General features: G+C 39.6%; 1 protein-coding gene across 1 annotated transcript; it reads right to left on the reverse strand.

Annotated features, from left to right (window-relative positions):
* Nucleotides 1–460: 460 nt before the first annotated feature.
* LOC114787135 (zinc metalloproteinase-disintegrin-like atrolysin-A) lies at nt 461–6,929 on the reverse strand. Its single transcript, XM_028974930.1, has 21 exons — nt 6,872–6,929; nt 6,404–6,480; nt 6,247–6,323; nt 6,098–6,176; nt 5,942–6,018; nt 5,173–5,353; nt 5,027–5,089; nt 4,869–4,940; nt 4,292–4,461; nt 4,124–4,205; nt 3,797–3,927; nt 3,411–3,585; nt 3,223–3,312; nt 2,922–3,117; nt 2,706–2,751; nt 1,851–2,019; nt 1,523–1,603; nt 1,332–1,443; nt 849–954; nt 667–757; nt 461–568 (listed from the first exon to the last, which is right to left on the reverse strand). The coding sequence occupies exons 1-21, from the start codon at nt 6,927–6,929 to the stop codon at nt 461–463; spliced, it is 2,241 nt and encodes a 746-aa protein (XP_028830763.1).
* Nucleotides 6,930–15,347: the final 8,418 nt, after the last annotated feature.

Genomic DNA, 15,347 nt, shown 5'->3' on the forward strand with positions numbered 1-15,347 from the left:
GTTACTAATGAGGATATGCTCTACATGCACTGTAAACATACATCAACTTGTGCAGTTCCATTTGGACTACGTAAACATTGGCTGCAATAATCTATACACATCTATTTATTCTCTTGCAGCGTCATCTATACATATTCAAATAAAAAATATATATATATATATATGTGTACACACACACACACACACAAACAAAAATGCTTCAAAACTGAAACGTAAACTGTGCCATTGTTGTCTATAATTTCGTGTCTACCCGATATTTTGGGTTTCCATTGAGTATACGGTGTATACGGTCTGCATTGCCGTCTGTTTGGCACTGACTACCTTCTACTCTCTGTATCTGTCTGATTGCACTGTTATGTAGCATCCTGTTTCAGTGCAATGACAATAAAGGCTTAACTAACTAAATAACACAGCCACAGGTTTTCCACCGCCACAACAGTGGCATCTTTCAGCAGTTCCTTTAGGCCAGATCCACTGTGTCCATCCAGCCAAGACCCGTGATCTGGCTTTCTGCCTCGTTGCTGACCTGCCCCAGACCAGCAGGTAGTGGCGTAGCACTCCCGGATTCCTGTTTGCAGCATAAGCACCAGCAGTGGTGAGCCTGTGTAATTCTGTTAGAAAAGCAGTTGGCAAACCTCTGAGCCTCTGTTTGGGTATTCAGCATACCTGTGTGGGATCCCCTCTGATGGTGTAGATTTGAGGTTCTTGTATGTAGACAATGTTTTGGTTCATGCTTTGTTTCTGTTCAGGTGCCACACTAAACAGAGACAAAGACGCTCAAAAATAATTAGCAGTTCTGTTGTGTATTAAATTGGTGGATGTTCAGGTTGCCATAGAAATGGAAATACCTGGGTTTTCTGGAATTGTTGACATAGAGGACTGATCTGACTATTGTAGCCACTGCCAGAATAATAACAGCCATGGCTAAAATGACCACAATGGCGATGACCGCTCCTGCAGAGAGGTGAAATACCATTTTTGTTCTCTTTCTGTAGGCGGCTGCATTGGGATGAATTGCACTAAAGCTCACGAAACTGCTGACCATTTAGGCATTAAAGGAGCAAAACTCCTCTAAACATGATAATAATGCATGATTGTACATTATAAAACATGCTGGTGCAAACATACCTTTTGATAATCCATTCTGCTGTTCTGTAGGGGGTGGTGTGAGAAAGAGTTAGTGTATTTTTTTGTTATACTAGACTGGTCTGGTCATGTGTTTTATTGAAATGATTTTGTGAGCTGCATGACACTGAAGGGTTTTGAGGCTGCTCTGAACAACAGCTAGGCCATGGGCTTTCTCTTTGTAGTCCTTAGCATATTATACTCACTGTTAGGAGTGAGCCCCCCATTATCAGACAAGTCCAGAGTCACAATCGCAGTTTTACAGTCAGGGGGAAGCCAGCCATCTACACACTGGCACTCTAGCATATTGTTGCACACCTTCAACACAAAATACATACCACGGTCATACCACTTTCTGGCCCTCCTGTCAAAGAGGGTCAATGCACTTTTCTCTCACCGCATGTCCTTTACAGTCTTCTGCACATTGAGGATTTCGATAGGCAGCTTCCAGGTTCATGCACTCGTGGTTTTGGCAAACCTTCGCAATAATAAAAGAACAGATTTCAGTAGTCTAGTAGTTCAACACACTTGCCTATGAACCAGAAGGCCACAAAAGTCCCACTTACTACCATCGTGTCCCTGATAAAGACCCTTAACCCTGAGTGTCTCCAGGGGGACTGTCCCTATAACTACTGATTCTAAGGTACTCCGGATAAGGGAGTCTGTTTAAATGCAATAAATGTCCATTTGTATAAGTGTGTCCAGCTGCTCAAGTGTAGCCTTACCAGTCCATCCCCACACTTTGTCCCATTAAGAACCTGCCTGTGGTTTGTGCTGGAATCATTGACAATGACAGCTTTACACGTTTGATTGGAAGTGGACGTTTGCTCCTTCTTCCCATTTTTAGGTTGGTTGTTCCCACCAGAGCAGTAAAGATTTTTGCACATTGTATTCCTGGAAATAAAGATGTATACAACACAAAAATATATATTTAATTTTTGGGGGGTGGGAGAGGGTTATATATATATGTGTGTGTGTGTGTGTGTGTGTGTGTGTGTGTGTGTGTATATATATATATATATATATATATATATATATATATATATATATATATATATATATACATACAGTACATGCCAAGAGTTTGAAGTGTGTAGGACACACCTTCTCATTCAATGTGTTTTCTTTATTTTCTTGACCATTTACATTGGTAGAGTCTCACTTTAGGCATCAAACTATGTATGAACACGTGGAGTTATGTACTTAACAAATAACTGAAAACATGTTTTATATTCTAGTTTCTTCAAAATAGCCACCCTTTGCTCTGATTACTGCTTTGTACACTCTTGCCATTCTCTCGATGAGCTTCAAGAAGTCGTCACCTGAAATGGTTTTCCAACAGTCTTGAAGCAGTTCCCAGAGGTGTTTAGCACTTGTTTGTCCAGCTCACCCCAAACCATCTCGATTGGGTTCAGGTCTGGTGACTGTGGAGGCCAGGTCTCCACTTTTTGTTAAGTACTTAACTCCACATGTGTTCATTCATAGTTTTGAGAATCTACCAATGTACATGGTCATGAAAATAAACAAGGTGTGTCCAAACTTTTGGCCTGTACTATATGTAAGTGTGTGTGTGTTTTCACCTTGGTCCATTAAGACTGTAGCAGCTATCTCCAGCAACCTCAGCAGCTGTAAATGTTAAATAAATCGATTATCCAATCCACTTTAAATTTATTCTGTACAGTAGTACCCTAGTAGTACTCAATCTGTCGAAAGGAAATAGCCGTTAAATTATCTGCTTTACAAAACCTAACCAAAACAATTCCATAGTTAGGACTTTTGTGGGGCATTTGACTCACTGATTCCCCACATAGCCGTGCATTGGTCTACTAGGAGAGGACAGTCCTTATTGTAACAGTAGCCTGTTTGGTTGTTGCACGGGGTCCCATTCATCATGAAGGTGTCCTCTGGGCAGTCAGTAGATGCACCTGTGCAGTACTCAGGCAGGTCACAGTCAGATTTCTTTTGTCTGCATATCGCTGTATACTGTGCAAACTGCAGACAGAGGTGTAAATGTGGCATTTCTTTAATGCATCTGCCCATAAATGAATAAAACAAGATCTCTATTACAGCAGTTCTGTTTTCATTTGCTGAGCGTACCATGCAGTTATGACAGCAGTCTCCTGTATCACACTCGGCACCCTCAACGAAAGTGCACAGGGTAGCATTGCAGCATGTGCTTGTGCACTCCTGCCCCGTGAAGAGAAAACACAATGTTGCTTCAATCAAAACACCACAGTTCATTTCTACTAATACACCACCGAGACGCTGTATTCTCATCATCGTACCTCAGGGGTCCCGCAGTCGCACTGCTCTCCTTGCTCCAGGAAGCCATTCCCACACACCGGGATCACGTTTCCCACTGAGGGGTATCGCAGCAGGCAGGGCAGGACTTTCGTTGTCTCCAGGAAAACAGTGTAGTCCTCTATGCTGCAGCTGCTAAATTCTCTCGATATTGTTGAGCTGCAGAATAAATTCTTACTGTATGTTCCTGCCATTGTGCACATTGCCACACTTCTGGTCTGACAGGCACAGAAAGCTGAGATTTCAGCAGCGTGCTTCAACTGTACATGTTGAAGATTGAATGATGATGATGATGATAATGATTAAACAAATGTTCTGTTTTATAATGGAGATGAAGCCTGTACTGCACGAACCCTAGATGGTGTCCTACCTGAGCGTAGCAGACATAATGCATGTGGATTCTGGACATTTACACCCATTGGAATCGTGGTTCATGCCCAGGTTATGCCCAAACTCGTGAGCTAACGTCACTGCTGTACCAATGAAATTCTCACTGTGGTCCTGAAGAGGGCAAAAATAAGTATACGTAAATAAGTATATAAAAATAAAAATAAGTCAGTGAGTATACTCAATTTAATTTGTGTATAGGAGGCAATAGCATACATTGATGTTGCCTGTGAGCATTGTGATCCACTAATGCAGTGTACATGTAGCTGCCGGTCAGTATTAGCTTTTGTTTTGGTGTTTGCTGTCGTACCTGCACCACTCCAGTAGAGTACTCCGAGCATATGGTCTTCATATAGGCTGTGCCGAGCTTCGCATCATCAAAGTCTATTGCCCTGAAACGTACAGGGTGAAAACAAGACATGAATTGTTGCCTTTGTTACCGGATTAAAACTGAAATTTTGACAGTGCGTAGACTTACGATATCAGTTGAGCGTTGTCGTGTTGTTTTGTGCTCATCAGCACAGTGTTTCTCCATTTGGTGAAACTGTCCAAAGTTTCACCCATGTTTGGAACAACAGAAATTTTATCCTCGTCAGTCCAAACCTCCAGTCCCACCAGAACTACGATTGTCCGCAGCGGCCTGTACACCTGAGTGCCATGACACCATAATGAGAATAAGAAAAACTGAATTAAGCTTTAGGTAGAGCTATAACCAGCCATTTCATCTGGTTTTACAAGCTCGGAACAGTTTAGGGTATAAACACAATTTTCCCTCCTGCCAGATTACCATCTAGAGTTACTAGATAAAAAAAAAAACATTGCAAATGCCATCTGAGAATGACGTCATTGTTTCTAACACTTTATAACCAATATGTTGCATTTTTATACTGCTGGTATAATCTAATATAATGTGGGACTGTTCATCAAACTGGGCAACCAACAGTCAATTGCATTGTCCAGACTATTGCTCTACAAATTGATCTGTTTAACAGACAAATTGGGCCAGTTGCTGTCCGGTCTGTAAGACGTAGTGTTTATGTCTTTAAAATACTTACAGCATTGACAAAGTTCATGATGTCAAACATCTTGCTCCTAACATTGTTGTAGTCTTTATCCATTGCCAGGTACTTTAAACACATGCAAACAGGATCAGTAATGGTTATTAGTCATTTGTTTAAGTACACGTGGAATCTTGTTGTGTTTGTTCTCTTACTTCATTGTTGTCAACCACTAAGATCATCTCAACGTATTTCTGTCGCTTTAAGATTGATTCTTCCTACAGTGATGATAGAGGTATAAAGTTCATCATGGGAGTGAAAACACTAACGATGAACAGGCTAACGTGACGTTTGTCCACACCATTGACAGGTTGCGCTTCATGGAAAACGTCGGAATTGCATGGCGCCAGCTGGAGTTGGTGACGGCGCAGTGCAGTGGCCTCAGAAACAGGTTGTTTTGCTTGAACACGGCATGGTCACCAGTGTCACTTCCAGATAGCGGCTCAATCATGTACTCGATCTCCGCAGTTCTGATGAAACCTCTACGTCACCAGGCAGAGGGAGGAGAATATCGGGACAACAGGCAGTGGAGTGACACATTTTTCACGTCAAATAAAACATGTCTTTCTGCTAAACACTGTGAAATGCACACCCGTCATTGTTCCTTATTCAAACAAATACTGTTTCGACAGCTGAAATAGCTCTTTGTAAATTTATCGTAGAGTTTTCCTATCTATCAATTCCACTGATTTGATGAGTCACATTAAAGCACAAATATAAAAGCATAATCCTGAACAACAATGCTACACATATTGTGATAGCTGCTAAATGTTTTTTTATTGAGGGTTAATTCCGCTATAATGCAGTGCTTTGCCTGTACCTACTGTGGCCCGCCATACATGGTAGCAATGCAGTCCTGAACTGCTCAACGTCGAGTGGGCGTGGTTTTGGAAAGGAAGTGTTTTATTTAGTACTTTGGACTACTAATACTCTCTAACAACACTTGCTTCCACAACTCCACACACAGCCAATTTAACGTGACCCATCCACCTAGTGCGCCGTGCCCTTTGGGTGGCGTGAGGAAACCGGAAAGCAACAAGGGAAAACACAAGGCTGGGGGCTCATCGTACCTGAGGCCTTGACATGTGCTGATGCTAACAGCAGACTGACTGTCGTTGGCCACCTTCCCCTGGTAGTAGCAGTAGTCCTGTGGTACAGAAAGGCCGAGGGTGAAAAGAATCAGTGACTAATGAAAGAGTTGCCATGAAGCCGGGATGGAGTCTAACCAGGTCCGGTGGGGTACAGATGGTCACCCGAGTGCCGTTAGCGTAGCGTGTCTCTGTGTAGTTTGCACCCAGCAGCTCTCTGAGAGGAATAACCATAGATTGGTGGAAATAGTGGCAAAAAAATATACTTTTTGAGATTTTAAACTTACTCATTCTTTACTAAATGAATTTCAATGTCTTTCCCATCCAGGCTCAACTTGTAGGACACTTTTTCAGGTCTTGAGTCCTGAGGAGTTACAGCCACTTTTATTATAAATGTTGTGCTTTATATGTATATGAATGCACAGTCTTGATATAAGAGATCACCTCCGTGTTTCTCCTGTACAAGGTCTTCAGTCGGACTGGCTGTACAACATCCACCAGCTGCCCTGGTAGCCACCCCTCTGGGTCATTTTAAAAGTGTTTAAAAGTGTATTTTAAATGATCAACATTTACTTTATTTATTCTTATATAAAAAATTTAAGCTTTTTAAATGGATTCAGTGGTAACTGAATACTGACTCAGCATTATTCTAAAATGCATTCTCCTACTGCTTACTCTTAATAATTATACAACATGAAAAGCACTATTAGCAACTAATTCATCAGCATTTTGTTGTAAGTGTTGGTCCCACCGACCACACATGTTCATCAGACAGAGGTTAAACCAGAGTGCTATGTCTTCTATAGATTTCATCATTCATTTTTAAGAACATCATGGATGCTCAGGCTTAATTCAGTGTTTCAAATATTTAATAGAATCATCCACTACAGAGCTGAATTATCACTGTCTTACCTGAGAGTTGAAGCGAGGAGGTGATTGTGAGCACCCATATGACTTGCGTCCCGTCCATGGCCTGAAGTGAGGTGGTATTTTCAATACAGAGTCTGGCCTACTTATGGGACACACCTCACCAGCCCAAGACTTCTTTACTTTATAGGTGGTGTTTACTGGAATAGAAGAAATGCTTCAGCCCTCCACTTCCTTGTTGACACACACTCTGATTGTTCCTCCTTCTTAGGACTACTTTGATTTACAATTTACGTACAATTGTAACATAGTTAGATGCCAGATGTTGTTAAACGCTAAATGTGAATTTGGAAAGTCCTGTCTGATATCTCGTCAGTGGTCCACAGTATTTAGGTCTGGCCCACATCTGTGTTAATTACGGGAAAAGAATTACGGAAATAATGACAGTTTAATTATGTTAACACTGAGTGGCTGATAAGTAGCATGGTTCTTTTGTTCTTATTTCTTGTGTATTTTAGACGTGCACACTGCAAACAATCACATAGTGGAGCCCTGTCACCTTTACTATGGAGTGAGATAAAAGGCCATACAGCTTATTCAATAAGTGATGGAGCATAGTGGTACCAGGTTTAACTTCACCCAAGAGCAGTCACATGATCCCACCTTTAAAAATCTTAAATGAAACAATACAGTGATTAAATAAAACAAGACATGACAAAACATGATTTTACTTTTACAGGTTTGCTTACATGACAAGTATGTTAACATTAACATAAAATTAGTTTCCAGTCCCGTACAATGCAATGAATAAGAACAAGCCACAAGAATCACACTGTTGACTTCCAAATGACTTCCAAAATGCAATAGTGTTTATTGTGATTTATATATATATATTTTTCCCAGTATAACAGTAAGTCACCAACAAAGAAAAAAACCAAAACCATGGAACAAACACAACAATCCACACCTCAACCACCCCAATCGTCACCACTTACAGATTGAACTAGGTTGTATACAATAGTACATTCAATGTGGAACCTGAGCATGTGTTTTCTCACAGAAGAGATGAAGAAGAGAAAGAAAGATAATAAATAAATAATATTACATTTTATCTTCCACCATAAAACAATAAATATTGCCCCATTCAATCTTTTTGAATGCTGTCACTCACCAGTTCTGCAGTCCACTGTAGGAGTGAGGGAATTCCCTCAGCCTTTAAAATTCTAAGAAGTATCTGCTTATCATGATACAGGTTTCAATCGACATTTTAATTTATTTATATCCAAGCCTGATTTGTCCCCCAGAACAAATAACTTGTATCAGAGCTCTATTTGATTCTCAGAGATCTCAGAGATTCTCACATCCTCTTCCAGAACACTTCAGAGAAGAAAATCTTAAATTTATTGTCATTGTAACAAGTATAATAAATATATAAATAAGTATATACATAAATAAGTATATAAAATAAGGTGCGGCCCCTGAGCCGGAGAGGTAGCTTAAATACTGTGTTTGTCTGTCTGTCTGTCTGTCTGTCATCATTATCATATTTTGTGTCATATGCACTTTGTCACAAAACCAAAGAGCATGCAGAAGATGACCCTCTTCAGATTTACATCTTTTACATCCTTACATTTACGTTTAGGAACACAATTATTATAACCTTGACCTTTCCGATCATTGACAAATTCAGTTTTTTTACATCACAAGTAACATTATGTATTAAGGGACAATATGCATTAACCTTAATCAAACCCTTTAAGTCGCTCTGGATAAGGGCGTCTGATAAATGCTGTAAATGTTTATTAGTGGGAAGAAGAGGATGCCCAAGTATCTTATACCATCCTTGGGCCATTGAGGTTCGCAGCTGAGTGTGAAGCAGCTGGGATGAGGATCAGCACCTCCTGTGACCGTGGTTCTCAACAGGAAAAGGGTGGCTTGCCAACTCCAGGTCGGCAGAGTGGTCCTGCCTGAAGTGGAGGAGTTTAAGCATCTCGGGGTCTTGTTCACGAGTGAGGAATACTGCTCACACCTAAAATACTGCTCGGCAGGCCGCAATACTATTTATTTTACTTGAAAAAGTCCATACTCATCATAAATCAATGTGCAGATGAGCAAAATTACAAGGTCAATTTTACAGTGTAACATGTTTTGGGCATTCTTCAATCCAATGCAAAGTTCCTATGTGAACTTTCACTGAAAACAGTTTCACATTTCTAATAGTTCAGGATGTTTAGTGGGCACAGAGATCATCACTATGTACAGATTTAAAATGTTCTTTATATTTCATGTTTCTGAACTAGTTCAGTTTGCTGAACTATTGCCACAAAACAAAGTTTTAAGACGGAACTGACTATTCGAGTAAGGAACTTCAGCACCTTGTTTTATTTTGTGAGCTCCAGCCAGTCAGAGAATCTCCTGCCGCCCCCTCCCTCTCTGAAAATGGGGGATAGAAAACCAATGGGTGCCCATGCAATCATGATGTCAGGGCAGCATGGGTGCGCAAAAAAAGATGCCAGTGATGCCGCCTGCCACCGTGATGCTGCCTTGTGCAACCGCCCATGTCGCACATAGCATTCAAGACAACACAGTTAAACTAGTGAAGTGAATAATAAAGGTGAAAAATGGAACCGTGCAATAACAGATATTTTCTAAACATAAAAGAGGTAGTGTGTGTATCAGTCCAAAGAGGAAAGTCCCTTTGCACAAGTACTCTGTATGCTAAGCTGCAGAAGTCTTCGTAGAACCAGATAGAGTTGTCTGATTACGTTACTATTGGGTACATTTAGTAAGTGCAATATATTCCATGATGCATTTTAGGCCTTGATATAGTCTGATGTAATCCTAATAAGACAAAGGAAAAAAATGGATAACAAAGGATATTTGGATAAGTGCGACGCCACTAGGGGCCTTTGTGTTTTAATTTCTTTTTTACCCCAATTTGGCAGGAGAGTTAAGGCTGGAGAGACTTCTCTAGGAAGAGGTTTGAATAACCAACACTAGATGGCGCTCTTGTTCCTTGGGACAAGTTCCAGTTTGTCTTCATTATTTGACATATTGCTTTTTTACACAAAAAACACATATGTATCACAGAATTGACATCTTGCTCATCACATTAAATAATTTTATCTAATTCTCTCTAACAATATAGAATATATAGAATGATTCACTATTATTGTCTCTAACATTTACCATTACTTTGTCTTACATTCTTTATCATAGTTCTTTTTACAGTGGTATGATCTGTGTAAGAGAATATGATAGGAAAAAAAGTATGTATAATGTCCTATAGGGCCTCTCATAGTAGTGAGTTAAAGTGCATTGACTGGTGTATTCAAATTCAAATTTTATTTGTCACGTACACAGTCATACACGGTGTGAAATGCAGTGAAATGCTTTTGCGACTGCTATAGACATCAATATTGCAAATATATCAAGTATTCAAGTGAAAAAACAATATGCAAATATTGCAAATATGAGGATAGAAACTCTTCTTTCAGTCCTGTCCACGATGCTTCCGAGTCTTTTAGATGCTGGAACAGTCTGTTGTTGGGATGTGTTATGTCCTTAAACCTTGATGGCCCGGGTCCTGCATCTCTTGGTGTCAATGTCGTGCACCTGCACCTGCAGTATTGTTCTGCCGCACAAATCACTATGTCAGTTAAGTGAAGTGATTGTCACTTGTGATACACAGCAGCACAGCACACAGTGCACACAGTGAAATTTGTCCTCTGCATTTAACCCATCACCCTGAGTGAGCAGTGGGCAGCCATGACAGGCACCCGGGGAGCAGTGTTTGGGGACAATGATTTGCTCAGTGGCAGCAACCTTCTGATTACGGGGCGGCATCCTTAACCGCTAGGCCACCACTGTCCCAAATATGTAATTATATTAAATTGCATAATCTTCAGTGCTCATAATTTGCCTGTGGCTTTCTTAACTACACATTCTTATTCACAATAATTATGGCTAAGAACCTGATGAAGTCCAGCACAATGCAAATAATTGTTTGTTTAAATGTGAGACTTTACTGCAATGGTTAGAAGGCAAATATCCAAAGCAAATAAACTTAAGCATTCAGCCCACTGATTAGGACAGACCTGCTTATCTGAATCTTTTGTTTCTTTGATTTAACACAAAATACCAGAGCTCTTCAACACAACATGGCATTTTGTCCTATGAAAGGCAGCTTCATAATTAACTCTTCCCTCTCCTTTATTTGTCCAGCTGAGCAATGTGGCAGTGCAATACATTCCAAAAGGACGTAAGCACAAAAATCCACTGGCTGTCTCGTCCATGGTTGTTTCATGCGGCTGAGCTGTTGTGTAAAGAAATTCCCTCTTGTAATAAATTATGTATTGTTATTAGAGAAATGACTGTGCTGTACTGCTGACACAGATGACCTTTCAAGGCTCAGTGGACTCATGCATTAATACCACTTTAAATACATACACACACATGCATACACCATATTCAGCATCTCCTGCTTACATACATAGATAAATACATTATTCATCCCCATGGAAATTTCAATGTCCAGTAGCTATATAGACAACATACATACTCATAGGCACACAGACACATGGCATCCACACATATACAGACTACAAAAGCTGTGTCATGCCCAGATCTTTGCCCGGTGCGAGTAAAGCTGTGCTGCTCTCTTGGGTGGCTTAACATTGTATATACTGCTTGAACGTCCTGTTTCAGTAATTCGTGTCCATGTTATCGTTGTTGACAGGTAGTTGGGTAGACAGGTAGTTAAAGTTAGGGGTTGCTTTAACTATCCAACAAGATGTTACGCATTAAGGCAAGCTTCTGTTCACTTGAATAATCTTTCTCAATAATAATGGTGCTTCAATTAAGAATTAGTTCAAGGGTGTGCACGCCTATGCAACAGGTTAGTTTTTTTAATTTTAATGTTTTTGTCAAATGTTTTTTTCCTCATCATAATTTAAAAAACTAGCATTTCAACACACCTTTTATCTGCACCATGTTTGCTGTGTTCCCCTATAGAGGGCCTGACTGAGCTCGCACTGAAGGGAAGTGCCAAACATTTGTCACAGAACACTAACGTCACTGAAAGACGTTGGTTGAAGACAATGTATAGTGCTAGCAAGACTGAAAGGAAACAGTGCATGTCTTGCTCAAATTGATTACATTTTGCATGACATTTAAAATTAATAATAATAATACATTTATTAATATTGCCCTTTTCATCACAAGATCTCAAAGGACTACAGATAAAAAACATTAAAAAAAGAGAGATAAATAAAATTTCTGTGTAAATTGAAGTTATTAATTCTCAGCCCGAGGTAAAGAATGATATAATTGTTTTCATGGCTTTAGGTCAGTGCTTTAATCACATCTTAAAAGGGTGAAATTTTCCCGAGGTTGGACCATTTGGAGAGGATCATGAAATTCATGTCTATACCTCCTCCCTGGGTTTGATATTTGACCCTCATGCTTTGTGTCCTTGTGCTGTTTTGTGGCTCCATATATTTATTGGTTCACAATTGAGGTTTTATTCACTATGCAGTGTGGCCTATAGAAGTTGAGCGGGCATTTGCGGAAATGCGTCATCACCATTCACCATCAGCTATGTTTGGCACAGACAGGAATTTGTGTCGAATTCCCCTTGTGACAACATAAGGGGACAAATTCCAAATCTGATGATCTGAGCTGCCGCTCTCTGAACGGCAGAAATGGCCAAAGCGAAGCAGAATGGCCAAAGCACTCTTTACACCTATCACAATTTCTAGCCAATGCAGGACCACAGACAGGTTAGGGGAACTCGCATTAATGTTAAATTAAAGGAATAGGTGAAAGAATGAATCTCTGTGACAGATCTTTTTTTTGTTTATGGAAGACATTGGTTTCATTATGAATCTGAAACTGGTTCTGATGGCCAGTAATGAGCACTAATCATTTTTGAATAAATTCTCCATAAATTGAGGCCACACCTATGCTCACCCGAGTACCCATCATAACTACTGTTATTATTGATGAATGTAATGTAATATTACCAGGAAACACAATATGTATTTTTAATGGATGTTTTTTACATACTGGATAGTTATGGAAATAGATTAGATTGCATTTGATCAGCAGAATCATCTCTTTGATGAGGATCTTGGTGCTTTGTTGGAATAGACACCCTCCTGGGCCTATGGAGGATGTGAGGCTCACTGCTGTTGGGAGTCCGTCGTGGTGAATTCATTTTTGAAGAGTCGCATTGTGTCCCTCTCTCGTATAAATCCTTTCGTCTTCCACGATGTGTATTAGTGCCCATGGGCTGGATGAAAATGGCACAATATATAGTTTGAATGGTGGGCAAAATTTAAATCTTGTGTATTGTAGGAATAAGCAGAGCGAGCTGCTCTTTGACAAAAATAAGTACAGTACACCTTACCGCAGGGTTATTGCAATGCAAAAATAAGTAGCCATCACTGTCAAATAATTTTTTTAATTAAAAGTTCAATAACTACCAACTGTCTAGTCAGAAAACAAAGTGCTGCTTTGTCACATGATATTTTCAGATAAGCTCACACGAGCCCACTAATCATGAACAAATCACTTATTACTTTTTAATTCATATATGGTTTAAAGAACACCCTTCCTGTCCACCATGGAGGCCACATCCACCAGCTGTGTCACAACCAGGTAGGCTTCGCAGGCAGTTGCCAAAGACACTGAGCTGAAAGGAAGACCCCAAGGACTTCCCCAAGGATATCCCGAGGATTTTTGATCTTACACTACAGCCATTTAGTCTGCAGCAAAGAAAAAAAAGTTTCAACATTTTAACTGGAAAAAAGCAGCATTCACAAACCACTGAAACATGCAAAAAGATATAGAAGTTCTTGAAGCAGTTTATCATATAAATTATCATCATCACATAAACACAGGTCCCATACCACAAGGCTGCTCTTAAAAAAATGCTGCTTTCTTTATTTTATGCTGCTTTCTTTATTTTTTACTGCCTAAAATGCCAAATGCATTAACATCTTTGGTCATGTGATCATGAGTCAAACCAACAAACCAAAATACACAAATAATTATTTCCAATGGCAAGACGTGTAGGCAAGCTTGGTTATTGTTAGTTGTCCTTTTTGCCTGGGGGCCACCAAATGGCACTGCATCATATATCCAGTGTTCACACATAAACAGACGGACACATGGCTGAGGCGAGACATGGTCGTGGTTTTATTTACCCCACATGGTATGCATACACACGCTTCCTGTTGTTCTCTATTGTCATCCTTTTATTTCCATTTAAGGTTCATTTGCATTTCCTCATTTACAAAGCACTTTGAGTGCAGTGTATGAAACTCGCCTTCTACACACACAAGTCATGTGACCAGCAACGTCATCCTGCCCATTAAACCGAGATACAACAAAGCTCACTGCACCAAAGATGGCGCTTCACAGCGAACTTTGTGAACATGCAAAGATTGAAGGTAAGAAGGACTCCACCTCAAAAGATACGGAAAGTCTGGCTGCATATTTTCATTTTTAATCTTAATCTTACTAAAGATATAATTTTTGTGACCGCAGCACATTTTCACAGGCCTTTGATTTTGAGACATTTATTCCCAGAGACATTGCTCCCATACATAAAAATGAAACCGACGCTAAGGATGGTCTTGTTGAAGATGCTATTTGTTGTGTTCACTGCTGTTTTTAAATAGATGTCTATTCATAGCACCGTAACAAATTCATCTTAAAAATCACTATTTTGGAACTGTCATGTCTTTTCCAGTAAATCATTTCCCTCCAGTTGTAAAGAAACTGAGGGTGAAAACCATAAAAATTACAAAGGACCTCACATTCACTGATTCATCAATGACTTCTATCGAATATGATAATAAGTAATTGACTGATTTTATGGATAATTCAAAATTCATCAATCAGCAGGAGTGTTACAGAATGTAATGCTACAAAGCTTCCTGGTTTCCATTAAAACGTGTCTGGGGCTGAAACCCTGTTCTGTCCTCATTTAAATGACTTTAAATGTGCAGCAATGCCTGGTGCCTGCAATCCTGGAGAACAACAAATAATCTGGTTCACATCATTGCATGAGCACGAAGATCAATACCACATTAAAATGGAAAATTCTGATTAATAATGTAGCATTTCGGGGCATCATGCCACTTTCCTAAATGAACATTCATTGTTGTAGAATGCTAAGTCCTGTGAAATTATTAACATAAAAAGACTTTGCGTCACGTAATAAGTAGGTTCAGAATTTCTGAAAGTATCAGAAACATTTGCTACAAAACCAGTTTTAACCATTTTTAAGGTTATTTTATAAAAAATATATATATAAAAAAAGGAGAAGATTTTTCCGGCAGTGACAGACTGTTGTCAGCACCTATTTATCTACAGTTAATTTCAATAAAATTGCAACCGTTACCTATTACCTTTAGCTTTATGTCAATGCATCACTTTGTGTGAAGAGCTGGCTGGATTCATTTCAGACAGCATTTCATTAATGTGAAATTATATATCATAATGAAATTCAACC

This window comes from Denticeps clupeoides, chromosome 3 (genome assembly GCF_900700375.1).
Source record: "Denticeps clupeoides chromosome 3, fDenClu1.1, whole genome shotgun sequence".
In the NCBI taxonomy this organism is placed as follows: Eukaryota; Metazoa; Chordata; class Actinopteri; order Clupeiformes; family Denticipitidae; genus Denticeps; species Denticeps clupeoides.

Bases quoted from the DNA above. Each gene is read 5' to 3' on its own strand.
- LOC114787135 (XM_028974930.1), bottom strand. From the start codon at position 6,929: ATGGACGGGACGCAAGTCATATGGGTGCTCACAATCACCTCCTCGCTT. The intron at 6,177-6,246 runs GTAAGTTTAAAA...TATTCCTCTCAG, and splicing joins ATTCATTTAGTAAAGAATGA to AGAGCTGCTGGGTGCAAACT. The intron at 3,313-3,410 runs GTACGATGATGA...TTCACGGGGCAG, and splicing joins GCGACTGCGGGACCCCTGAG to GAGTGCACAAGCACATGCTG.